Consider the following 26482-nt stretch of genomic DNA (forward strand, 5'->3'; position numbering starts at 1 on the left):
TGAGTCTTTGTTCAAAAAGGAAAGGTTTATTTTTTTCATTTAGAGGATGTCATGAGGATGTCAAAGGATTTCATCCATCACTCTGCTGAGTATTAAAACACTAATTTCATAACTTCATATGTTATGAAGTTATTACATGAGATTTCTGGAGTCAGATAAATGTGTATTCAGGAGCCTCTATGCCGTTGTGAACAGTAAGCGCTCCAGGGTTGTCCAGGCTGAAGCAGGGATGGACATGATTTTGGAAGTGACATTGGAAAGTGTGCAGGTGTTGCTCCAGATTTACGTTGAAGAAGGACAGTGTACCCCTGTCGTAGTCCAGTGCCACTCCAATCCGCAAGGGATGCACTGTAATCCTCAAGTCAGGACTCCAACCATTGTGCAGAAATTCATATTTATGCCTGAAGTGGGGGGAAAAAGTGCAACATAAGTACAGTGTTTTGCCACTTATCTGGTAAGCAGCCATTTGAAAAGCAGATGCTTAGTAATCAGGATTTCAGAAAGCTGCAGATTAAAGAAAAATGAAAAATGTGACTGTTAAATTGTGCGTAGGCAGAATCGGAATGAGCCACATTTTCAGCTTGTGATATGCTCCTCTGTATGATTTGCTAAATGTAATAATACAACTGTCCTGCTTTTGTTCCCCAAAAAAAAAACAGTTCCCATAGAAACGTGTTTAAAGTAATATTCAGCGTTGATTCTTTGAGTTCAGTGGACTATGTTTTGCATACAGCAGATGCACTGTTTTTCTTTTTAGCTTTGGAAAGGCAAATCTCGGAATGCTAAAAATATAGCTTTTGTTCAGATTAAATGGTCTGTAATAGTCCCTCAGAGGATCAGCATGTTCATTCTGATACAAGATTAATCTTGTCCTGTTAAAGTGAAGGCTGGTTTCTCCATATTTTAGCATTGAGTAAAAATAAGTGTTGGAACACATGACTGGGAAGTAGAAAGGCCTAATTAACTTTTCTGTATTGTGAAAACTCAGAACATTAAAAGAAATAAGTAATGAAGGGGGAGAGGAACAATTAACGATAACTGGAAAAAGCTACACCTGCACTGTCATTAAACTAAAATATTAGAATGGTTAAAGAGTTATTAAGGCTATGCACAAGAGGTCCTTTGCTATTTTATTGGCTTGTGTAAAATAATCACCAGTCTTGGGAGGATTTAATCACACTTGGAAAATTATTACATATTTGGAAAAACACTAAATTAAAGTACTAAGTCATGTTTTTAAAGCATACAACTTAAGAATATAACTCAGTTGAATAGTTCCCATAAAACAATATTATATGACCATATTAAGCATGTTCTCTATGTCTCATGGTGGTGTTTGAACACAGATGCTGCACTGTTACCTGGATGGACTGAGAATGTGTCTCATGCACCAGGAGGTACTATTAGCCCCAAGGTATGAGTTCCTCTCAGTGTCCTCATATGCAACTCCAATCCGAAACTCTGTCACATCATCCACCTCAACTTCCCAGTAGTGCCTTCCCTGCACTGGAATCAGATCTCCTAGAATGGCTACACATCTAAACACATACATTGTCAATAAAGGGCCATTTTCAAAGTTCACATTGTCTTCCCTTTCTCACACAAGTAGCTGCAGATACTCCACCTCGTAAAAGCGTTGTCATCTAATGCCATCGCACTTATTGGCAGTTCCTCGTCTCCATAAAAGATGGTGAAACCATCTTCAGAGATGGACAGGCAGGGGTGGGCGGTATCCTCCAGGAGGTAGAAGAATGTACCTGCACGGGTATCAAACAGTGTCAGACATATAAAATTTGGTAGAAATTGGGCAAATGTATTTGAATGGTGTTTACATTTAGTGCCACATTGTAGTTTTATTGTTCCTCTTAATTTAATTGCTAGTTCAATATAAAATCTCAAATTGTGCAAATCAATTTTTATTTTACTTTATTTCTACAGAAATAACTGCTATGTGCTTTGAAACCATTCTAACAACTTATTGTACAACTGAAAGATAAAGATATTACGCATACATTTTCTTTTTACATAATGCACATGCTCAGCTGGAGCATTCTTAATAGGGAAGAAAGATTATTGAGAATGTGTTTCAAGTTGATTATTCAGTGTAACAGCAATTGAAACTGTGCTCATGCTACACACACACAAACTTGTATATCTTGCAATATGCTGTGTATGTCATTGGTCAAAAGCACCATGAGCTGTATTTCACCTGTTGTGGACAATGTAATAACTTTGCTTCTGTCACTGGGCCCACCAATGTTGACAGCTTTCACAGAGATGAGGTAATGCTGTCCTGTCTGCAGCTGGATCAGACATTGACAGGTAGGCACTGCTACTATAGACCTGCATGGAGGAAAAAATGGCTGGTTTAAATATATTACCTACTATCTGGTGACCACATTTTGGGTGGGGTTTTTATTTCAATAATTAATTGTACATCCTTGAAATAGCATCTTGCCTCACCACTTCTGAAAAACTACCAGGATATGTCAGGGTGAGTTAATGAGGAGCTTTAAACAGTTTGTTTTCTGAAGTGACCAGATGGAAAATGACCCCAAATGTGAGGATAGTCTTGCAGCTGAGGCAAGCAGGAGCTGAAGCCAAGAATAGATTTTCTAGGACAGTGTTTCTTGATTCAGCAGCTCTATAAAGCATGGGACCTCAGAAATCCCAGGCAAGCACTAACCCTGGCTAGTTTTAGGAAAGAACTGAAACAAAAGTCTCATTAAAGGAAAGGTGAATGGAGATCCTGCTTCTTTGAAGCTCCTTATATCCTGCAGAGCATTTCTATTTTTACTGAGCTATTTTAACATGGCAGCTATCATGGAAAGCATGGTTATGGAGTTTATTGTTGTGTGTCAGCTGTAGGTGTGTCTTTATAACATAATTCTTACTCGGTCATGCTGCTCTCTGCTCCATCACTACCAATCTCACTGAACTCCACGGTGTAAGAGTCTACAGGGTTTGTGTTTCCCGACTCCCAGCGGATCAGAGCAGCTTCTGGGCAGCTAGTGCACTCCCTCTGCTTGATCACAGGAGGTGATGGCACTACAGAGAGAAGATTTAATTTCTTTTTCTTTTTTTTTTTTTAATCAATGCGTTCTTTTATTTCTAGCTTTAACCATGTGAGTAGGGTGAAAAAAAATATCTGAAGGGTATTTTTGCTGGCAATGAAAAAAGGGCAATTATTTAATCTATCATAAGACAAGATGTTGCAGGAGTTTATTACCCGTCATATACAAGGCTTTCTCACTCGCTGGGCTGATGCCTGTGGTGTTGGTAGCCGTCACCCACAGCTCATACTGAGCATTGGGCAGCAGATCTGTCACAGTACAGTGAGTCTCCTTTACTTTTATCTTGCTTTCTGAAAATAGATGAAAAATTTAGTTGTAGCCTCTTCTGGTCACATTCATTGAAATCAGACATTACTCCATCAGTAGATACTTTTTCAGCATTAGATGGTGTTACTATGCAGAGTAAATCTGCAGTAAGCATGACTGTGTCATACCATGAGGTACACAGGTGCTGTCTGCAGGTGCCTCCTCCAGCACTGGTCTGTAGTAAAGCTCATAATACTCCACTGTGTCATCAGAGAACAAGCTCCAGCACACATGCAGGGATGTCTGTGTTGCCGAGTTTGGCATCTGGGGGTTGATTACTGGTGCAGATGGAGCTGTTTTTGTGTTGTAGAAATATGGTTAATCCCATTTTCTTTTTACAACACACACACACACACTAAATGTACAGCTTGACCTAGTTTTAACTCAACACTGCCATCTTTGTGCTCTTGTTTATTCCTTCATTTGATGGCAGCATATTTCCTGGTGAATTTCCACCTTTTCCTCTTCCGCTTTCTCATGCTCTCATGACAGCTTATAAAGTGAAATATAACAGCTTGTTCAAAACTTCTGGGTTAGGATTCTCCTTAGAAAAACAAACAAATTAGACAGCTAACCTATGTCTCTTCAAAGGGGTCCCCACAAGGTTATGAGAACATGAGACTTTCATCCTTCCAATGTCCCGGCATAATCTTGGCCACTAACTAATGAAGATTCTTTGCTTCCAATATAGGGAATCTAGTTGCCATGTATTCCTTAAGCTGCTACCATTAATAAATAAATTGGTACATTGGCTGCCACTCTGAATAAAACCACAGAACTTATAATTTGATTTAAAGTTGGAAGGGTTCAAAAGTACAATGTGTCAAAGGCAACTTTTCGGGTTCTGATAAGAGAGCTGCATTGTACTGAAAAACAACTTTTTTTGTTTGCTTTTCTTTTTTTTCTTTTTTTTCTTTGTTTTTTTGTGTGTGAACTGTGTGAGCTGTTCGTAAATCCCACCTGGAACAACGTTGATGGAATCCATCATAGTTCTGACATCTGACAGATCAGCAAGAGGTGTGTTAAATTCAAGACTTGTAGACAACGTGAGGTCAACATCCTCTTTGGCAAAATCCTCAATTCTAGTTAAAAACATAAATAAACAACATTAAATTCTAAAGTTTAGCACAGCAGTAAAAAATCCAAACTTTTGCTCAATTTAAATGGTTTCTAGAGCTTTAAACGTCATTTTGAAGACCTATGCACTGGATTGAGTTTGTCCAGGTAATATGAAAACCAAGCTTTGTACACTATTTTTCAGGGCTCAAAATGTCAGTGAGCCTCAGTCTGCACAGCAATGGCCTTTTTTCTTTTGTAATCACACAGCAAGCATTGCAATTTTAAGGTCACATCAAGCAAACTCACTGAGCAGCATCACAGTTACCTCTTAATGGTAGTCATAACTGTCTGTCAAGAAAAGCAAAAGAAAGGAGTTTGTTTGTTTGTATGGTGTGTATTAAAATACACCACTGTGCTACCAAAGCACACAAGAAATCAAGCTGAGGCACCTTCAAGAAAAGCCTCTTGTCCTGGCTGCGGTAGATCTCCTGTGCTGTCTCGATAAGCTCTTTAGAGGCGTCCAGTGCCTTCCCGCAGGCCAGCAGCTGATTGTAAAGGGATTCCAATTTATTTTTCTTCTCCTCCTCCAATCCAGCCGCCCTGTCGTCATATCGCTGAGACAACGTCTGCAGCACATCGTTGTAGTGCTGCTCCAAGTGCTGTTCTTGACGACCAAAGTTCTCCTGGATGCACATTTATATGATCATGGAGCAGTTAGAGATTTACATTTTTACTGTACATTATACATATAGACAAAGAAGAAAAAAGTGAAGATGATGAGTCGATTAATAAAATTGATCTGTTTTTTTTAGTTGTGTTCATTTATCAAGGTAATAAAATGAGTTCTGAACTGTCTTTTAGATAAAAATTCATAAAATCAAGAATTCTCAAACCACAAAACCAGACAATATTAAACTGATGTAAAAATGCAAATCACAGCTGTTGCTCCATGTAAAATCTGACTTTAGTTCTACCTCCACGGTGAGAAAGATTTCCTCCAGATGACCAGCAAAGTTCTCCATCTCAGCAACCTTCCCCTGCAGCCGATTCCTGATCGAGATGATCTCACTCTGAAAACAACTAAAAGTCATACTTCAACCCTTTCTTTCATTATTCAAACCAGTATCATGAACTATGAATCAGCCTTTGCTGGCCTTTTCTGCAGTTTTTTTCTAATTTTCTCACAAATTTTAAGGACAGTTATTTAATCAAATGTCTGAAAAATGTATTATTATGAAAAAAAAAGCATTTTTTAATATAAATCGCAGATGTCCCCACCTCATTTTGCTCTATTTTAAACACATCATTGTCATGTCCATCTTCTGCCCCAGTGGGAGATGGAGAGCTGCCTTCACAGGGATCAAAATGAAGGGACTCATTGGTGTTAACAGAGAACCTCTGGAAGGTTCTTCCTCCTTTGTCTGGAAGTACATTGTTTGTCTCCATGGTGGTCGATTCTCTGCTCAAGTCCTGCTGCTCTGCTTCTTCTGCGATCACATCCAGTCTGCCTCTAATTTCACTCAGATCCATAGGAGCAGAGACTGAGTCAGGAGACAGGTCTACATGTTATTTATGTTAAATGTTTCTGATACAAGATTAAATTAATTCAGCTTTCTCTGGTCTCTATAATAGCAATCTGTAGATCAATAACCATTTAACGCAATGTGGCAGAGTAAATGCAGTGAGAACTTCACTCTTCATATTTAAGCAACATGCCTGCACAGAACAATCTTGAATAAATCATACTAAATGATCAGCTAATAATATAATTACCTGGTTAAGTCATAGAGCCAGTTTGTTGTAAACAGCCATTTCAGAGCAGTGGTGGTGTCTGACAAGCAAACTCTGTAAAGAGTCCAACCCCCCAACCAGAGGCTGTGATAAATATAGCTGGGAATCATTGCTCAGATGTCAAAAACATGACAAGCATCCACTCAGGAAACTTGTCATTTATTGCTTAAAATATAACATCTAGAATCAACAGGCAGAAAAGTTTTGTTAACAATGTTTTGACTGATTGATATTTCTTTATTTCGAACAAAAAAAAGACAAAAATAACAGTTGCTACAGAGTCCGAAAAGGAGCAGGATGAAGTTAAAAAAAAAAAAAGAAAGAAAAAAAAACAAACTTGTAATCATAAGATACATTCCATCAGTACAACATTGTGGAAATATATTACTATCAGTCTGGTGTTGTGGAATTTTTAGTTATCAAAGATCACACACTAAGTGAGAATCGAACAAAGTATTATTTATTAAGAGCTGATCAGCAATGAGGGTCCCACAGTCAAAGGAGTTTGTCTGTGTGAGTCTGGGGAGATACCAGTGAGCTTAGTTAATATACCAGGCATGAGCTGATAACATCACAGTAGGAGGTCATTGTTTTAAATTCCTCACATAGCTGTTAACAAATGTTACGGAGTGAAGGGTGCAAAGGAGGAAGCTCACTAAACTCTCAACATCTGTTGAGGGGATGAGAGAGGGGGGAAGGTGTGAGAAGGAGTTCTTATCTAAATACACAGACATACAAAGTGTAACCTACAAACTATAAGGGTATATGAATAAATTTTCCATTACAATCCACCCCTTTGATTAAAATGCAACATATTAATCACACATAAAGAGGTTAAATTTTCCAAAGAGATTGATAGATCTTCCACAGTCCATGCTAGTTCCCCAACCCCCCACCAGGGCAAAGCCATCATAAATCCTTTCATCTGTGGAGAGAAGATACCGCGTTTAACGGATGGGGGTGATAAAAGGGGTCAGGAAAAGGCCGTAATGTTTAAACACAACAACTCCTAAGTCTCACTCTGTAGAAAGAGACCAGTCAGGGAATAATCACAAGAATTTAAGGTGAACGAGTCAGAGCGTTTGGGGCAAGGTGAGGATATACATGAGACAGGAATAATACGCTGACAATCTAGAGTGTGTCCTAAAAAGAATAGTGCATCTGTCCCATTTCGCTGAAAACAAAGAGGTGGAGAAGAATATGGATTTGTACGATCCCTTAAGCGGAAGACAGTTCTGGATGAAACACAAGTGGAGTTTGTGTTGCTGGAAAACTCAGCGGGCCTCCTCCAGGAGAGGGGAGGGCGCTGGTGTGGCCAAGTAATGTTCCTAGGGTGTAATCTATTACCCATGATCAGAGTCCACAAAGTGGTGTTCAAAGGGACTGGATATGGAATAAAAACTGATTGAGTGGGTGTGGCATGCGGCACCAGTCCACAAACATAGCAAACTGTCAATTTTGTCAATTTATGAGCAGACATATTGGCAACTTGCCACCAAAGATTTTCAGTGTGATCATGATGCTGGAGGATGTGGTCGTCTCGGCGGTGTCTCCTGAAGTAGGGTGCTTCTGTCCCCTGCAGTCGTCTGGCGGGTTGGGGCGAAGCTGGGGTGCGTTGTGTCAGGTGAGGTCCGGTTGGATCCAGGTACCAGAGGAGGGAGGTGACAAGGATGAAGAGGATGACGCACGACCATCCCCTCACGGCAGCCTGGGTGTACTTCATGTTGTCACGTGGAGAATGGACTATCTCACACGTGGCTGACCTCAGGGATTATTCTGCCCTGTGGTTGAGAGGTCAGCTGGAGCTCGGGTTGGTGTACCTTGGAACCTCCTACAGTGGGATGTGTGAATCCACGTGGACCTTTCAGTGACCTTCACTGCTGTATGAGTGACCAACAGGACCTGGAATGGACCCAGCCACCTTTCAAAACGCCAGTGCTTTCTTCTCGTCTCCCGGACCAAGATCCAGTCTCCCGGAACCAAGGAGTGGAGCAGATCTGATGCTGCCGTGGCAGGCCTTCCTTACCCACACTGTGCACCTGTGAAAGAACTTTCTGTTCAAAAGGAATCAGAGATGTTATTGAGAATACCACCTCCCTTTTGTCACATGGTCCACCCCATGTGACAACCTAGTGACCCAAGGGATGAATGATAAGAAAGGCAGGGTTGTCCATCAGTAGCGCGCACAATACCTGCAGAACCAGGGGTGTATGGAGGAATAGTCAATTTATCAAAAAAAAAAAAAAGAACTGATATACATCCCATCTGTGTAAATATGTCGCATTATCCTAGATAAGAGTGAAATTGTACACAAAACATCAAAATTCTTGTATGCTTGAATCCTGAAGTTGCCTGTTCCGGCATCCCCCTGTAAAAACAATCCTCATCAGCATAAGCACATGTGTACATGGTGATATATTCCACTCCACCTGTAAAAGTTTATCCCAAAATGTCACGAGGGTCAAGTCATTTTTGATTTTAAAATGCACATACACATATTTTACAAAAAGAGATGTAGAGTAGACGTCTCCTCCTCCTGTAAACAGATTATCAGACCTGCTTTTCAATGACAATAAATGTGTGTAACTGTTAATGGCAGCAGAATTAACAGCGTTATAAAACAGCAATCAGCCTTCTGTGGAAACAATCCTGGATAAGAACCTGCTGGAAGAAAAGTTCATTCAATATCAGTCCATCAGTCGTCTGTCTTCAGGTCAGAGTCAGAAACTTTGTCAAAGTCACGTCAGTTGTTCTGCGCAGAAAGGCCAAATCAGAGCAGGTCAATTTTCCTGCATTCGTGAGGATCCTTAAAGTTCATTTTAAAATTGTTTGGAAAACACTAATTGTTTTGGAGATTTTTCAACTCCAAGATGGTATGGACTCGAACCCAATTGGAATTTCTTTGAATAATGTGTCCATCATCAGCCAAATTTCTTTTGCTCGAGCAGCGCTTTTAGTCTTTTAGAAAACCCTTTTTTCATTATTATTATTTTTAAGAGAATCAGTTTAAAATATCCATGGATATCAGACCAATATGAAACAAGTTTTTAATTTTCTTCTTCTGGTATCTCAATGGTCATCTTATAGTGCATTTTCCTGTTTTAATGCAGAGCTAACAATGACCTAAAAGTAATTTTATCTGCCTCAACATTTGTTGTTTTAGTTTTTTAAGGTTTTCTTTGTTCTACTAAAAGTAATTTGCATACAGTTACATCTGATAACAGTTAATAGAGGAGCTCCTTAACGTAATTTAATTCGTACATCAGCATTTTCTTTAGGTCTTAGGAAATTCCCTCTAAGCAATTTATTATTGATTCATCTGTTTTCAGACAGATTTCAGATTTTTAGTTTGCTTGACTGAAAAACAAATCTATTATGTTTTCAGTTTGTATCTTTAAAACTGTTTCAGATTCAATTCTTGTTTAATATGGATTATAGATACCGTACCAAGAGTACTAAAACCCTAATCTAAGCCATTTGTGAAAGACAAAATAAAATAATTAGGACCCAGAGACACATGAACGGTTTTGGTGCAATTCACGCACACACTTAAGGTTTTCAGGAAATCAGGGGACTTGCAGTTTGCATCATCACACAGAACCAAGCAGGGAAACTGCCATTCAGTATTACAGAAATGTACATAAGGATCAGTATGTTGACATTTCCACCTCTGGCAGGAAGGTTTTACTCACTCTCACTACTTCAGCTGTAGTAATGAGAGAGATACCATCTTATCTGATCTTGGGTCAACGGTTAGACGGTAATCTGGAGAAAATATAACTTCATGTGTCAGTGAGTAACAATTAGAATGCATCTGAAGGGATAAAATAAACAAAACATTATTTTCATCCCGTTTTACTCATTTTCTTCTCCTCTATAAATGAGCCGATCAGTGTTGGATAACTGAGGAAAGGTTGTTGCCACCAGCTTGCTAAGCATGTTCTGTTCTTTCTAAATCATGAAAACAAACAAGACAGGGTTAGTAGCTCATCATTTCATGTTATGTGATGTCAGTAGCAAGCAAGTACTTCGTTGCAGTGAGCGTGCGTGCATTTGTGTATGTAAAGGTGTCTCTAGTTCCAGCTGTGAACTAGTCTTTTGTGTGTGAAATGTCTAGACGTGAAGCTTCTTCTGTTTACCCTTTAACACTTTCTTTTCATAAACGATGTAGATCTGCTTAACTTCAATAAAGATTTTGAATTAAATCATTAATTATTTGTGGTAAGAAATCAGAACAATCTCACCATCATTGTTTTAACTGGTCACATGACTGCTTCCATCCCCGAGTCAGCTCTGCCGTGGATCAGTCAGATGGCAAACCGCCTTTTGATTTTTATGGCCAATGACCCTTTTCACCACGTGGATGTTCTCTCTCTGGTCAGTAGAACCGGATGGTTTTCCAACCTCGGGTCTTCAGCACCCACCTCTCGGTTCGCCCCTCAAAGTCCAGCGGCCACGCCACCTCGGAGCTGGACTACAGAGCTCACAGTCAGTTTCTTGTCCCAGTTAATCTTCTTGTCCTCTGAACAAAACGCATGATCAGGAGCGTTGTGGAGGATGGTGTCCTAACATTCAAAAACAGATGTTTACGCGTCCATCAAACATCTGGTTTCAGTCTCTTTGAAACTAGAAGCAGAGGAACTCTGGTGGTAAATGTTGGATATCAGATGTCTTTGTTTCTTCTCTTGAATCTTGTAGAACATCGGGTGGTGTTGGTAGATATGGGCATCCGTATCAGTTCGTGGGACATGGTGGTGATAGAAATTTTATATATATATATATACATATATATATAATCAGTGGGTCTCTGCTGACTTTTATCCCGGTGGAAGAACTGAGTCGGGTCAGGGATGCAGCCTGTGAGCTTCAGGAGAGGGTGTCTCCGACGGAGACGGAGGAAGGAGGAAAAGAAGAAAAAGAAAATAGGGTCAATATTTATCCTACAAAGATTATGCATGTGTCTGAGGAAAGTTGCAAGTGTTTTCTCTCAGAGATTTGACAAAGCTAAAAATAAATCTTCAGTGTGTGTATCTAATTTCCTTTAAGGTAAAAATTGTTTATGTTTGACAAGGTTTAAAGAACACACAAATTAAGTAGAAAGAACACAATAAAATTAAAGCATTGTCCATAAGAAAGGACTGAAAGGACTGAAAGTCTTATAAAAATATTTTATAAATGCAAATACAAGTCAGCTGAGACTCAAAAACTGTGGTTTTTCAAACAACCAGTTTTTACAACCCGAAGGTGTCCTTGTATGTATTAAGTATTCTGGAGCAGAGCAAAACATTTCCTCAGCCTGATCAGATCATTTTACATTATCTGGATCTTTTCCAGACGTAATTTTAGCATCTCCTTCTAATTTAGTTTTTACTGTTAAGGTACCCATTTTATTTCTTCATGAGATTTCTCAATCCTACTTAAACTGTTAGACAGTGCTTCATTATTACCGGCAGCGTGTCCTCTCTGTCTGCTGCTTCGGAATGTGAGGGAAATATCCAACCACACACTTTAACACTTTAACTCTTTCGTTATCTTCTTATTATTTGGTATCATTATTCTTCCCTTTTATGCTTCAGCAATACACTTATTTTATGTAATATATTTATTTCTTCTTTAGTTATTTTATAAGGTGCACCTATTTGACATTTTCATATATTTATTTTATTACTTATATATATCCTTAAATATTTTGTTTGGCCCTTTTATTTATTTATTTATTTATTTTTTTCTTTGTTACATATTGGGGAGTCCCATTTACTCTCCTTCCCCGTTACAGCTGTGTTTCCCATTTTCAGCTAGGACGTCTCCTGCTGGATTTTCTCTCTGTTTTCGGGTTGTCCAAACCCAGGCACAAAAATTACTAAAACGCCTCTTATTACCACTGAAGTTTTCACTCCAGTGCCGGACTAACTCTACCCTACCGCAGTAGAATAGTGACCTACCTTGCCTCACAAGATAGTGGGACCCTGCGAAAAGGAACAGTAAATGGGAGTCCGATATGAAAACTTCTCACCATGTGTGATTCTGGATGCTGCTCCACATGCAGACTTCGTTCTGGATATCAGTGGTGCCTGAACGGAGTCCCTCCACCGTCCCCTGTCGGTTAAGGCTGACCCAGGGGCTGAAGTATCCTTCAGGATGCGCAATCACGGGTTCTGGTCCTCCGGTCAGTCACTCAAGATATCCTGCCGACAACGCCAAATTGTTGTGGAATTTTTAGTTATCAAAGATCACACACTAAGTGAGAATCGAACAAAGTATTATTTATTAAGAGCTGATCAGCAATGAGGGTCCCACAGTCAAAGGAGTTTGTCTGTGTGAGTCTGGGGAGATACCAGTGAGCTTAGTTAATATACCAGGCATGAGCTGATAACATCACAGTAGGAGGTCATTGTTTTAAATTCCTCACATAGCTGTTAACAAATGTTACGGAGTGAAGGGTGCAAAGGAGGAAGCTCACTAAACTCTCAACATCTGTTGAGGGGATGAGAGAGGGGGGAAGGTGTGAGAAGGAGTTCTTATCTAAATACACAGACATACAAAGTGTAACCTACAAACTATAAGGGTATATGAATAAATTTTCCATTACACTGGCCATTAGAAGGTGGAATTCCCCGAACATGTGACTCAAAGGTCAAAGTTAAACACAGCGCAAGGGACATTGTGGTGCATTCACGTAACCTCGGAAATTCCTAAACCATAAAAAAACGCTTCATCAACTGTAACTGAATTTGATCCCATTAGTAACGTAAATCCGATACTCTAATAATCCAGTCTTTATTCTGTTTGTGTGCGTGTGTGTGTGTGTTTGTGAAAATCTGACCACACTGCATGTTAACAAAAGACGAACGAGGTCACACGTTTTTAATAACCGGTTTTATCGTTGTCATCTCCATTTCAACGATTATTTCCGATATAGGCCTATACATAAAAACTATTTTTTCAACGGTAAAATTGACACTTTTAAACACTAACATTTAGACTGTGCTACTTCCGACCGTTTGTTTATGTACTTGAAGGCGACTTACGTCACACAAATGGCGGACGTTGTAAACAGAGCCAACAGTTTCTTTGAGGCCAAAGTGAAACCTCAGATTTTAAGATGGATAGTGTAGAGTTTGATCGGTTAGACAGCTTAGAAGGGTGGGTGGCTGTTAAAAGCAACGTATTTGAAGAACAAGATACCTTTAAGTTAGGCTTCATCGTTCAGTGGAATGTCATCGAGTCTAAGTTCGCTGTCACCTGTCACAATCGGACGTTACAGCGACAGAAACGCAAAGCTGAAGTTGCTGTCGGCGACCCGCAGATGAGCTGGGCTGGGCTCTTCTCCGTCAACGATCTGAAACACATCCACCAACAACTTACATGCGTGGCAGACATCCTGGGTGCTTGCTTCCCTGACGTATCTGAGTTTGAAGATAGCAACATTTGGGACTTGCTGTTCCTGAATCGGAGGTCAGGTCCCGAGGATGACGAAGACAGAGATTTTGATACGCCTTGTAGGAAACTGGAAAAATATTTCAGTACAGCCATTGACCTCTGTGGACGAAAGATTGTTCTGGAAACTTTGTTTACCCAGGACGAACGGGATGTTGAAGAGTATTTTGAAAACCTACAAGAGTTCAAAAAGAAGACCATGCAGGAGGAGATGTCAAGAGCTAAGAGCTACCTGAGACAGGTGAGGGGTCCCCTAGCAGTGGATGAGGGGAGAGCAGCATCCGATGAGTCACAGGCGTCATCTACATGGCAATATGCCAGATCCATACAGTTCAGCTCAAATGTTTTCATAGACTACCTTAGTCTGGTCTCGATCAACCGGTTTCTTGTGATTAAAGAAGATGTAATCAGTAGAAGTTAATTGTACAGCTTTTTTTGTTTGTTTGTTTTGTTTTTTTTGCAGCACTAAGTTCTTGTCATTGCTAACAAGTGTTCTGCATGTGTCCGCCAGGGATTTTGGATTTTTTTTCTTTTTTGTAATGATTTCCAAATAGTAAAAATGGAAAGTCTTCTTGTCTCCTCTTTATGTTTTTGGATAATTATCTTGGAGTTACAGTTCTGCTAAATGTTGTTCTGCAGAGTGACTGCAGAGAGATGTTTTCCTCTAGCATCTCAATATAGTCCTTATTTCTGGTGATGCTATTCATTTTTCAGGTTTCAAGATCGCTTGCCCTTCTGGCTGGAAAAAAAATCCCAAAGCTTAGATGTTTTTTGGGGTTGACTGCTTCTCTTTTCTTTAGTCAAAGTCTGTTTGTGCACATAACTGAGAAAGGCAAATTTAAAAAACATATTTTTCTTAAGAATTTAAATGTCCAACACAATACCTCACCATGCTTTGTAATTCCCAGCCAGACGAAACCCACAGGTCAATCTTAAATTTACTGTAAATAAAAATTTGACATTCCTTTGAATAACATTGGGCCTGATATGATTAAATGGCAGGATATTGGTTGCATCAAATGTTTTACAGAGAATTGGCTTTTAAACTCTGTATACATATTAATAAGGATAAACTACAACAATTTCAGTAGATATTTAACCGTGTAAAAATCTCAGTAATATTTGTCTTGTCCCAGTCTTCCTCTGCACTCCCATTTGCACTACAGAAGTCATCTTTAAAGCTAAAAAATTGGATTTAGCCAACTGTGTAAGCTTTAAATTCCCTTAAATTAAAACTGTAACCTGTAGGACTAGCACCACTCAGTGGTGGTGTAAAGCTCTAAAACAGGCCTACTGTGACACAGCAAACACTTGATGCTTGCTGGCTTGTTGAATGTTGCAGCACAACCTACATTGCTATTGCTCTCCCTGCTTTTTGCTTTCAAATTAAAATGATTATACCAGTAATTTATAAAGTAATCCACAAGTTCATTGTTAATCCAGTTAAAAGAAGCAAATTAAAAATGTAAACAATATACAGTAAACTAGACACTAGTTGATTTAATTTGTTGAAAGCGTGTGATGTTGTTGTGCTGTAGTTGTATTAAATTAGGCTTTATGTGTTAGGCTTAAACTCAGCATGGTTTCTTTCTGTCTGAATGGTTATGGAAATGGAAGGGTATTGTTTATAGGGGCTCACTGTGCCAATTCCATGTGAAAGGCCACACAACATGAAAAGGTTTCAGCATTTTAGATGTCGATCAAACTGATATAAAAGTCCACTGGTTAATGGTTTCTTCTCTTAAAAAAATTATGTCTGAAAGTGTTTATTATAATGCCAATATAAGAAGGCAAATTTATTCCTCTTGAATGGTCAGTGCCAAGTGAAGTGACACCATTAGTTATCAACTTCCCCTTTTACATCAACAGGATTTGATTGCTAATTTAAATGAATAAATAAAAAGAATCTATAGAGATTTGTATTTTCCAACTCATCTGAAGACTAAGACGGGGCTCAGCCGGTCCAGAATAAATCCAGATAATTGGGTTTGTGTGTGTTCTGGTTTTCTACAGCTGCTGCAGAGTCATAGCAATGCTGACCGAATGGTAGCGCTGCTCAGCATCTATGAGGAAGAAGATGAGGCCTACCAAGACCTGGTCACTGTGGCAACCACCTTCTTCCAGTATCTGCTGCAGCCTTTCCGAGACATGAGAGAGCTGGCTTGCCTTTACAAGATGGAGATCCTGGTAATTACCAAACCTGTTCAGCATCTGGAAAATTGTGATGCACATGGAAACATTTAGAAGTTTCTTTTAAGAAGATTTAACTGAACTGTCCACAAAAAAATGACCTTTGTTCAGTCATTCTTAAACCAACAGATCAAAATTCTCCTTTTGCGGTATACCAGAACTTATTTGTGTCATATTTGCCAGTTCATCAATTTCCATCTTTATCTAGACGTACAGCTATATAGACTTTATGTAGGATCCACTTTCTCAATTCAGTTCCATTAACAAAACGTGATGAATATTATTTTTTTTAAACTAAACTCACGGAATAAAAGCTAATTAAATGTAGGTTTACAGCTTGTAAGTTTTAAACCGTCCACTATTTTTCTCACTGTGGTTTTCGGCAGAAGTCTTTGGAGTTTGAAGACTTGGGTCCCAAGAGAATTGCAGCTCTGGAGAAGGAGGCGGAGGAGTGGAGAATGAAAGCAGAAGATGCAGCTGCCTCAATTCAGGACATCACTGTCACCTACTTTACTCAGACTTCAAAGGCTCTGGCTGGTATAATTTCCTGGGTTTATTTCCTTTATTTATGCATGGATCATGTCATTAATGACTTTTATATGTCACATAAGGGGGGAAGAACTGGGCAGCAGAATCTTGTTTTTATTTTTAATTTTTTTTATCGTTTAATTGCAGCTGTAGGATGCTTTAATAAGCATCCTTCAGCTGTATTCAAATAATCCAAATAAGAGCAGTACCGAAATGAGCCAAGCACTTAACATCCTTGCACTGGAGGTAAAACAGCCCGTGTTAATATTTATATTTGCATAAGTTAATATGAGAATGCATGTGGGTAAAAAAAAAAAGATTCACAGAAGAGTTACAATTCCTGTTCCTTAGGATTTACAATTGATTCAATTGAACTTCAAGAAGTTAATTTTTAACAACGTTTTGTCCTTTGACCTAGAATTGGATTGAATAGTCGTTTTGCTCTGGAACGTTCTTAACTGAGTGAAATGACCTGGAAATATTTAAGTCGCAGCCACATTATGAACTGGTTGAATTTGCTAAATGCAAAAGAAGTATCAGTTTTTTTCCATGTCTCTTTGAACACTGGACAGACCTTTTAAGAAAGAAAAAGAGATAATTAATTCCTACTATTAACGTAAATGAATATTAGGACAGGAGAGTGAGCAGAATGTAATATTTTCCCACTTATTTTGGATTATTATATTGCTTGTTAAAATGACCAACTCTGACATTAAAGTAATATTATATAGTGCATCTTATTATATTAATATGATAAATATCATCTAGCCTCCATGTGGTAAGAGCCCATTATCACACCGTGTGGTTAGACATCTTTTCCTAAATCCGTATGGCTATGCCCCATCTTTCCTTTACCCTATGATGTAGATCAAGGGGAAGTATTAAAGATAGGAATGTAGGAAGTAGTATATATATATATATATATATATATATATATATATATATATATATATATATATATATATATATATATATACACATATTTATTTCTACACAGTGCACATGAGACTTTGAAATGAGTTCATTTTGGTGCTGCATCAAGAATAGCTTTGAATCAAGAGAACCCTGTGTCACCACCACACATTTCACAAATGTTCACACATTTAATAAAGGCAAGAAAATCAAGTAAAATTTGGTTTGCTTTTACTGCCCATCCTGTAAACTGAACCTACAATCTTAAAAATCTTCTAGAGCATTTTGAGGTTTGCTGTTTAATAACTTTAGTTCTGGTCCATAAATCATATGGCCGGCAAATGTTGTAACCAACTTTTTATATGAAGAAACAAATTTTAACATATGTTCAGATTTGTTTATATGGCCAGCGGTCACAGGATTTAGAGTCTCAGACCAGTTTTCATCTTAATATATACTGTGTTTGTGTTCTTGTCATATATGTGATGTGACATATATGTGAAGTGAAAATTATGTGATGTGATATATAACAGACCCTTCTGCAATTGTCCAGGTATGTTAAAGCAGATGGAAGAGGATAGGCGTCGTTTTGGACCTGCTGCCTGGGCGTCTGCAGCTCCCAGACTTGAGAAACTACGGTTTCTGTTAGCCAAAGAAACCCTGCAGCACATGAGAGCTGCAGAAATGTGCCTCAGCCGAAAGAAAGACACCATCAGAGAAAGAGTAGGTTTTTGTTGTTTCATTAACATAAACATTTTCTGTAGTGGTTCCGTAATTAGTCAGTATATTCCATTAAGACATATTGAAATATGACACAGTTGTACAGTATAATTGCTTTTTTTTTTTTTCTTTCAGTACCACAGCAAATGCTGCCTTTGTTGTGATTGTAAATCTGCAGGGATGTGACACAGTGCCTGCCTGCACTTACGTTTAGTATTCTAGTGTGAGGCTGCTGGAGTTCTTTGATCTATTTATAAAGCCTCTCTAAAAACACAGAGAATCCCCTGATACACCCCCAAAAACCTGCATGCATGCATGCATGAATAGAGTGTGTGTGTGTGTGTGTGTATTCATATTGAAAACAGGCAAGCTATATGCACATCTGTGACTGTATATGTCAGGATCACAGTGTTTTGGGAAAACTGCTGCACATTTATCCAGCTATAAGGTGGGATGTTTGAGCTCATCCTTTAGTTATTCATTACTTTGGAGGAGAACACCTTCAGCATCTACACCTTCATGTTTCTGCATTATTCATCTGATTAAGCTTTTTAGAAAATTGGGCTGGATGACGCTGGTAGTGTCTATCGCCATGAAATCAACATGAGCTTTCGCACAGACAGCTGTGTGTGAGTATTTCTAATGAGATCAGTGAGTTGCGCCTACGCAAAATTTTGTGGTGGCGGCACCATAACTCTGACTGATGAGTGCACTGTTGTGCCTGCAGATGTCACAGCGTGACACCTTTTACATTTAATGTGTTGTTTTCTGTGTATGTATAGCACGTATTTAGACCCTTTCACATTTTACACATTTTTTTTTGTAACATCATACCAACTTCATTAAAAATCACACCCAAAACCTTGTATAACAAAGTAAAGACGGGCTTAGAAATTGATGCAAATTTGTTAAAAGGGAAAAAAATTAGATATCAGACATGTAAGTATTCAGTCCTGTTACTCTGACTCAAAAGCCTCGTTTGTCCTGATCAACTTTGAGATGTTTGTACACCTTGAATGGAGTCCACCTGTGGTAAATTAGGTAGATATTGGAGATGATTTTGAATGATACACAGTTGATAAACATTAAAGCAAAAACCACACCACAAAGTTGCAAGAATTGCCTATCAATGAGATACGGATCTTGGCAAAGCTGCAAAAAATAAATTTGGCTCTACTTAGGGTCCCTGTAAGGACATTGGCCTCCATAATTGTTAAATTAGGAACATAAGAGAGAACCAGAACCATTTCTAAAGGTGGTCACCCACCCAAACTGAGCAACTAGAGGACAAAGTCCCCAGTTAGAGGCCACCCAAGGACACATTGGCTGAGCTGCATAGATCACAGAACAAGATGTTTTCTAGTAGAAGGTTCAGGGTCATTTGTCAAAATCAGAGAGAAGAGAGCAGGTACTTGCTTTACAGTTCTCAGGAACTCAGACTGGGATCAAACTTAGTCCTCCAACAGCACAATAATTCAAAGGAAACAATCAAGACTTCACTGAAGTGGCTTACTCTGTGAATGTTGTTAGATAGCCAAGCTAGAATTCTAATCTGAACTTAGTCAGACATCTCTTGAGATGCCTGAAAGTCCCCATCCAACCAGACAAAGCTTAAGAGGATCTGCAGAGAGGAATTTTACAAAATCCCCACATCCAGGTGAGCAAAGCTTGTGGTGTCATATGCATAAATAACAGGAGTCTGCAGTCAGTTCCAGCTGTGCTTTAACTGAGTTCTGAGCCAAGACTGTGAATACAAAAATTCTCATTTTTCTTACTCGCATTCCTTTTCGAACATGGAAAGAAATTACAGGGTTGATCGTTTCTTTGAATGTGGTGGACAGCCCACCTGCTTGTTTTGTTGTTGTTTGGTTTTTGTTTCATTTGGCTTTGTTTTGTTTTATTGGCATGTTCAAAATAAACTAAACTACAACTTGTAGTATGGGTTATTCAGTCTATATTGTAGTATATTGTATAAGTAAATTAAATTAACTGAACTTGTATTAGTTTACAAGATAACAACAAAAGAAAGAGCAAAAACAGAGGTGTCTTCAAACTTGAACAATTTCACTTTGATCTTTGCAATTTTTTTCGAACAAGGGCCTTTCTGTGTGGAGTTTGCATGTTCTCTTCTTGTATGCGTGGGTTCTTTCCAGGTAGTCTGGCTTCCTAACACTGTCCAAAGACATGCATCTTAGGTTAATTGGCCATTCTCTCTAGTGTGTGAGGGTGTGTGGTTGTTTGTCTCTCTGTGCTGGCCCTGTGATGGACTGGCAACCTGTCCAGGGTGTACCCTGCCTTTCGCCTGCTAATTGCTGGGCTAGGCTCCAGCTTCACCATGACCCTGAATTGGACTAAGTGGTATAGAAAATGAATGAGTGAATAAATTTGACTACTTTTTTTTTATTTTAAAACAAAGCTGCAAGTATGATCCTTTAATGGAGGTAACATTTGTAATTTTTGTGTAGATGGGGAGCCTGCCAGGAAAACTCCAGAACCAGAAAGCTGATTCTAAGTGTGCATTTGAGGACGGCGAGCAACAGGACACAGTAGACCAGCTGGAACTGCAGTTCTATGAAACCCAGCTAGAACTATATGACACTAAGTTTGAGATCCTGAAGAATGAAGAGCAGCTCCTGGTGGCTCAGATAGACACCCTGCGCCGACAGATGAAAGGTAGGCTTACTCTACTTTAAATATCTACCAAGCAGAGCAACTTGCACAAACCCTAACTTAAACATATAACTTATAAACTACTGCAAAATGAATCCCTCTACATTACCTACCAAACTTATGTAATGGTAGTGCATTTTTCTGCAGAAACAACCACCCAGCTGCCATCTTTGGGTAGAAGTTGTGAACGTAACAGCCAATAACAGTATAAAGATTTGAGGACTATAAAACATACCAATGAGTTAAAATTCTGATATTCCCTTTTTAGTCTTGCATGCCAGGACTACACATGTCCTCAGGCCTCTTCAACAGAACAGTGACTTTTACATAAACACCATTTGTCCCATTAGGTTGTATAGATGTGTGCAATGTTTAACGCTGTTTATGTTCTCAAGGACAAGTAACTGCAATGTAGACTTTTCTGCCCTGCTGGCTAAGTATTAATGGTTTGTTTGCAAACAGTTTAACTTGTCCTTTAAGTCATTTTACGCTCTGAAAGTGGAAGTAGAATATGATGACTCTCAGAGAGTTATTTTTTTAATTATTGCCAGTTATGGTTCCAATTAAATGTTGCACATTTTTATAACCTTTTGCAAAAGTTTGACCAGAGGTTACCAAACTTTCACCTGCACCTTGAGAGGTTTCTGTTTGTTGTGTAAAAAGTTTACCGTGGGGAAATAGTACATTTTGTTCATGTAAATATTTCCCTAATTGCTTCTCAAGGGACATGGGATGTTTGCCTCCAAGATATGAGTACAGTAGGTACATGCATGTGTGTCTACCTGTCTGTTTGATGACTTTTGCTATGCATTTTTTTTAACCTTTCTGATTTCCAAGTTTATTGTCCAAACAAAAGTGACAGCAACATGTCAATCATTTCTTTGTCAGTAAATTTTCTGTTTATGAAGGGAAATACTGAGGACGGAGGGTCTGGCCTTTTTTTTTTTTTAATATATGAATTATCTCATTTAAATTCAGCTTGTCTCTAACTTTCCCAGGTAGACCTGGTTCTTTATATTCATATAACCATGCTTTATTAAAATACATTTTCTAAATCTTTAAGTAAATAGATTAATAATATGTTTACTTGGGCTATACCTGCACATTTCTGCTGTTAGTTTGCTAAGAGGCCCAGGAATGTGTTGCTGAAGTAATTTACCTTTATTAAAAGGGTATCTTGTAAGGCTTCCTGTTAACATGTCATCTCAGAACATTTAGCATTAAACCTGATCTAACCTGAGCAGCTATGAAAGTCAGACCTGATTGCATGAACTGTTTACAGAGTTCACATTGCTGAGTCATTGTGATGACATTTCAAGAGGGAACATGAAATTAACAGCTGAATTATTATCTTTGAATGACAGAGAAGATGTAAAGTCAGATTGACTGAAATGTATTTATGTTTCAGAACTGAAGGAGGAGGTGGTGTACTATGATGTGTGTGAGGATCCAGAGGAGCTGCAGAGCATGGTCCACACAGGCATTCAGCAATCTCCACTAGTCACTCAGCTCAGAAGACGCCTACAGAGCTTGGAGACCAAGAGAGGAAACATCTGTGCCCGCAGGGCTTATCTCCGCAACAAAAAGGTGTGGAAGAGTGCAGCTGACACATGGATTTTTTACTTCATTGCCCCATTAAAATGATTAGTTTTTGTGGCCTTTTTATCCTTCTAAAACAAACACAGATTTGTTCGAAGTAGATATGTGAAAATAAAGCAGAAGGATTTGCAAAACAAGATATTAACACTGTTCTGAAAATCACTTGCAGTAATCTGCAAGTCATATGCATGAATGTAGCAAACAAAACTTCCTCGACTGATAGTAATTTCTAAAGCCTCAGGGAGATGACATGCTTGCGTTTTGTACTTACTCATGTCTGACTATGACAAAAACTGCATATGTGGTTTAAGATATCTGCAGCAATAACTCCTGTGTTTTCTAGGATCAGTGCATGGACGCCCATGAGCAGAAGCAGCTGGCAGCCAAGCAGAGCTCTGTAGTCTTCAAACAGCATCATCAAGTCCACCTGGTATGTCACCACAGCAACAAGGCCTCCCACACAAACACTCCCGCACCAGCAGAAGCTGCAGATGAAACTGGATCCAATTCTTTCTCTCTAATACCTCTCACTGACTCCCTCTGTTGTCTGCAGAAACGAGAGAAAAGGAAAGAGGAGGAGCAGAGGAGGAAACAGTGGGTGGACCAGGAGCGAGAGAAGACTCTGAGCAGATTACGATCCTTCAGAGAGGTCAGGCTCCCTCATTGTCTCTGCTGTCCTCTTACTGCAGCTCCCCTTCCGTTCAGCTGAAACTTCAGGGGTTTCTGCTGCTCACCCTCTTAATTCAGTACTTCAAATTTACGTTTGGGAATTAACTTCTCAATCAGAGGCAGTTTTGATGATCACATGCTTAATAAATAAGCAGTAAGCTGTGTTACACTAAAGCTTTAAATGGAAACATGTCAGAATCCATTTCTGGGCTTATAAATGTCTCAGTTTACTCTTTCTAAAACTCTAAGAGAGTATCTTTTAGACATTTTTGTGCAGAACATTTTGTTTTCAGTACAGATTCACTGAAACATGATCTAGGCTAGTACCATCAATTTATGTTCAAACAAGCAAAGATTCCTCAATTAATTTAATAAATAGCAACAAAATTTCTAGTCCTCCTAGGATGAACTTTGATTTCCAGACTTTATTAAAAACCGAAGTTATTAAAAACCGCAAGGATGAATCCACTTAATGTCAGTTTGTGGTTTAATGTCCAAAGCTAATGACATTCCCATCAACTTCAGATGTACATTGTGGTTATTGCTAATTAGCTAATATTTGCATAAAGGCACGCTAAACTGTGATTATGACCTTGGGAAGCACAACACCTGCATGAAAGCAGCAATATTATGTGGATTTCATCACACTTACATCAGCAGTCAGCACAGCCTCAGAGAGCTGTACGTGCAGCTGCGGACTCCTAGGACACATCTCGGTGATTGCTAGTGATTGACGACCAAAATGTTTGCTTAAAAAAAAAGACATTTGTATTAACTTTATTTAGTGAGCGCACACGAGCTAAGACTACATTAGCAAAGATAAGAAGATAATCATATATTTCACCTATTTGTTTAGTGTTTTTATATATTCTTTAGTTATGAATACATAACATCAAAGAAGGAAGTCTAGTATCACTAAGTTGTCAAATTATTAAAAAACTTTATCTCTTCAAGTAGTCTTTCATTGTGAAAGACATCAACCAGTTTCTATGGACAGCACTCAAAAGTATAACCTTAGGATGCCCTGAAACGTAGAATAAAACTTGGTTTAAAAAAAAAAGTCTTGGTATTAGAAGTGCCTTTTTGTTGTGATAAAACCCAGATAAAGTGACAGGAGTACCACAGGAAAATGAAGCACAGAGGTGGGAGTGTGCGGATAGGGGTCTCATTAAGTGCAAAAGATGACATTTAAAATACAAATGTCCTAGCGTCCCAACTAACAAGATCACTCTGTTATCTTACTTCATAATAATGATCCAAAGGACACTGCCAAACTCTTACAGAAGTTTTTAAAGAAAAACAGAGTGAAAGCTGTGACCTGGCCCCTTCCATCACCTGACTTCAGTCAATCTAATAGAACATCTTTATTTATTCATCTGTGTTTATCTTAACAAGAGATATAACAACTGAGCAAAGCTGGGGGAACTTTGAGTTTTACATAAAATCTTACTATCCTTTTGAATTTGGATGAGATGCAGTTAGTTTGAGTTGATTCAAATTTGAAACATTTGTGGTATAATTGAAAAGCACAGTGGTGTACCCATTTATACTTCCCACTGGTCTGAAGTAGACAGCCATCAGACTGATCTCAGGAATTGCTGTGATTGCTTTCTACTTCAGGAAAGACACTGACTACTTACAATGATCTCACACAATTACCGTTAAACAAATAAAAAATAAATAAATATAAAAATCCTTTTTAAGGTCAGTGTTCAAGACTAATGCACATGGAGAGGACGAACTTGGTATTAAACTTGCAGTCTTGTGATTAGCAGGCAGCCCTCTCTACTACTTGAACTACAGTTGCTTACTTAATTAAAATTTAGAGACAACTTGGGTTGCTACAGCGACTTGTATACTGTTTAAACATTCTCCTTTGTTCACTTTTTTACTGCTCCCTACATAATAAACTTAACACTGTGTCACTTATTGAGTGAGCCGTACATATGGACACTTATTTTTAATATCTTGAATTATCGCTAATAAGCTGTTGAGCTGTTCATGCTAAACTCTTAGCATACATGTTCTGATTTGCGTAGGCTGTGATATCTGACACAGCTTTGGCATTTGTGCATATTTAATTTAATTTGACTTGACAATGCAGCAGGCGCTTCTGTAACTGAGTTATGGCTCTTTTGTTATAAATCTTGAGTTTGAATGCTGCAACTTCCTATTAAATGATAGATTCTTTTTGTTTCTGCAACTATTTTCATCTTTTACAAGAAGCGACAGGGTCAGTACATCCTGAAGACTCCCCAGTCCAGGATGTCTTCTTCAGAAGTCCCTTGCCCCTCACAGCCGATGTCCATCATCAGCCTGTCTCCTTCTGCCTCCTCTGAAGAACCCAATTCAATCCGACCTGCACCCAGACGCAGTAAACCACCCAAAAAACAGCAACTGAAAGACATCCCTGTTCAAATTTACTCTATGCCACCACCTCCAACATTTACCTGCCCCACTGCACCACCACCTCCACCACCACCTCCTCCACCACTGCTGCCTTTTGCAACACCACCTCCACCTGTCCAAGCATCGCCTTCCCCTGGGGATGCACCAATGCCTCTAAGTGAATATAAGGATCCTCCATTCCCAGCCAAGAACACGCTCAAGCAGAATATAGGTGAGATTGTATTACAAATAATATGCATCTGTAAAAATAAAAATAGATAAGAAATTTGTATGAAAGCAGGTTATTTATTTTACATTTCTACTGAGAAGGTTGTGTGATTATTCAAGTGAAAAAGTGGGTTTAGAGTGTGCATGTGTGTTTCTGCTCATGCCGTTTTGTCCCATATTCCCAATTTCTCCCATGAGGCCAGAGGAGGCATTTTATCTCAGTTATGCCAATGAACAATCACAGCCCCAGGGAGACAGTCAAGCCCAACAAGGCTTTATTTTTCTTTAGTTTTTTGGGGTCATTCACAAGAAGCTGTTTTTAAGTTTGTACTTCAGTAAGATCATGCAAAAAGCTGTTATCTGCTACTGTAGGAACAATGGATGAAGTGTTGGCCTCACTCCAGCGTGGACAAATTAAGCTTAGAAAAGCCCCCTCTACCAGGACAGATACCCCAGCCGAGGACCCAAGGAGCAGTCTGATGTCTGCCATCCGACAGGGAGTTACCCTGAAGAAGGTGAGATGTTGATATTATCTCTGTTAATAGCTTAAAAAGTATGTTCAGTGCTTAGTTCATCCACCAGGGAGCATTAACAAAATGAATTGTAAAATCTCTCACCCCAGGACATATTTTAGCAAAACTTGAGCTTTATTTATTTATTTATTTATTCATTCATTAGATAATTGCATTCTCTGATTAAGTTTTTTCCTTGATTTATTGATGGGGATGAAAATAATCAAAAGAATGACCTCATTAATCTTTATTTATGGCTGTATAGTGAGTGCATAAACTAAGTTGAGCATCTACAGAAGAAAGCATTGCCTTAAAGTGATAACATTCAAAATATACTGATAGCTAGTGGTGAGGTTGGAGATGGCAACCATCTGAAATACCATCCACCATCATTCTTGC

General features: G+C 38.8%; 2 protein-coding genes across 4 annotated transcripts in view; one reads left to right on the plus strand and one right to left on the minus strand.

Moving 5' to 3' along the window:
* Positions 1 to 2: 2 nt before the first annotated feature.
* LOC121638004 (fibronectin type III and SPRY domain-containing protein 2) lies at positions 3 to 13941 on the minus strand. Of its 3 annotated transcripts, XM_041982421.1 has the most exons (14): positions 13596 to 13716; positions 6213 to 6284; positions 5718 to 5980; positions 5414 to 5509; positions 4889 to 5122; positions 4765 to 4787; positions 4341 to 4462; positions 3509 to 3673; positions 3230 to 3364; positions 2895 to 3048; positions 2210 to 2343; positions 1625 to 1757; positions 1362 to 1538; positions 3 to 401 (listed from the first exon to the last, which is right to left on the minus strand). In XM_041982421.1, exons 3-14 carry the CDS (start codon positions 5967 to 5969, stop codon positions 152 to 154), a joined length of 1875 nt encoding a protein of 624 aa, XP_041838355.1. In that variant the 5' UTR covers positions 5970 to 5980; positions 6213 to 6284; positions 13596 to 13716; the 3' UTR covers positions 3 to 151. The 3 variants fall into 3 exon arrangements, with proteins under 3 accessions (XP_041838355.1, XP_041838369.1, XP_041838362.1); XM_041982435.1 differs by lacking the exons at positions 6213 to 6284; positions 13596 to 13716 and adding an exon at positions 13900 to 13941; XM_041982428.1 differs by lacking the exon at positions 6213 to 6284 and having other exon boundaries at positions 13596 to 13695.
* Positions 13276 to 26482, plus strand: part of LOC121637878 (WASP homolog-associated protein with actin, membranes and microtubules) — a 15595-nt gene continuing 2388 nt past the window's right edge. Inside the window, exons 1-10 of the mRNA XM_041982225.1 lie at positions 13276 to 13908; positions 15681 to 15854; positions 16244 to 16394; positions 17851 to 18020; positions 20483 to 20690; positions 22096 to 22274; positions 22630 to 22716; positions 22840 to 22935; positions 25179 to 25575; positions 25944 to 26086. Coding sequence (XP_041838159.1) covers positions 13333 to 13908; positions 15681 to 15854; positions 16244 to 16394; positions 17851 to 18020; positions 20483 to 20690; positions 22096 to 22274; positions 22630 to 22716; positions 22840 to 22935; positions 25179 to 25575; positions 25944 to 26086 — 2181 coding nt within the window. The 5' untranslated portion in view covers positions 13276 to 13332. The remainder of the gene's footprint in view (positions 13909 to 15680; positions 15855 to 16243; positions 16395 to 17850; positions 18021 to 20482; positions 20691 to 22095; positions 22275 to 22629; positions 22717 to 22839; positions 22936 to 25178; positions 25576 to 25943; positions 26087 to 26482) is intronic.

The sequence above is a fragment of the Melanotaenia boesemani genome, chromosome 1 (assembly GCF_017639745.1).
Source record: "Melanotaenia boesemani isolate fMelBoe1 chromosome 1, fMelBoe1.pri, whole genome shotgun sequence".
Lineage (NCBI taxonomy): Eukaryota > Metazoa > Chordata > Actinopteri > Atheriniformes > Melanotaeniidae > Melanotaenia > Melanotaenia boesemani.

Coding starts and splice junctions, on each gene's coding strand:
- LOC121638004 (XM_041982435.1), bottom strand. CDS start 5,969: ATGGATCTGAGTGAAATTAGAGGCAGACTGGATGTGATCGCAGAAGAA. Junction 1,758..2,209: donor TATTACATTGTCCACAACAG/GTGAAATACAGC, acceptor ATACCCGTGCAG/GTACATTCTTCTACCTCCTG. Junction 1,539..1,624: donor GATGACAACGCTTTTACGAG/GTGGAGTATCTG, acceptor GTATGTGTTTAG/ATGTGTAGCCATTCTAGGAG.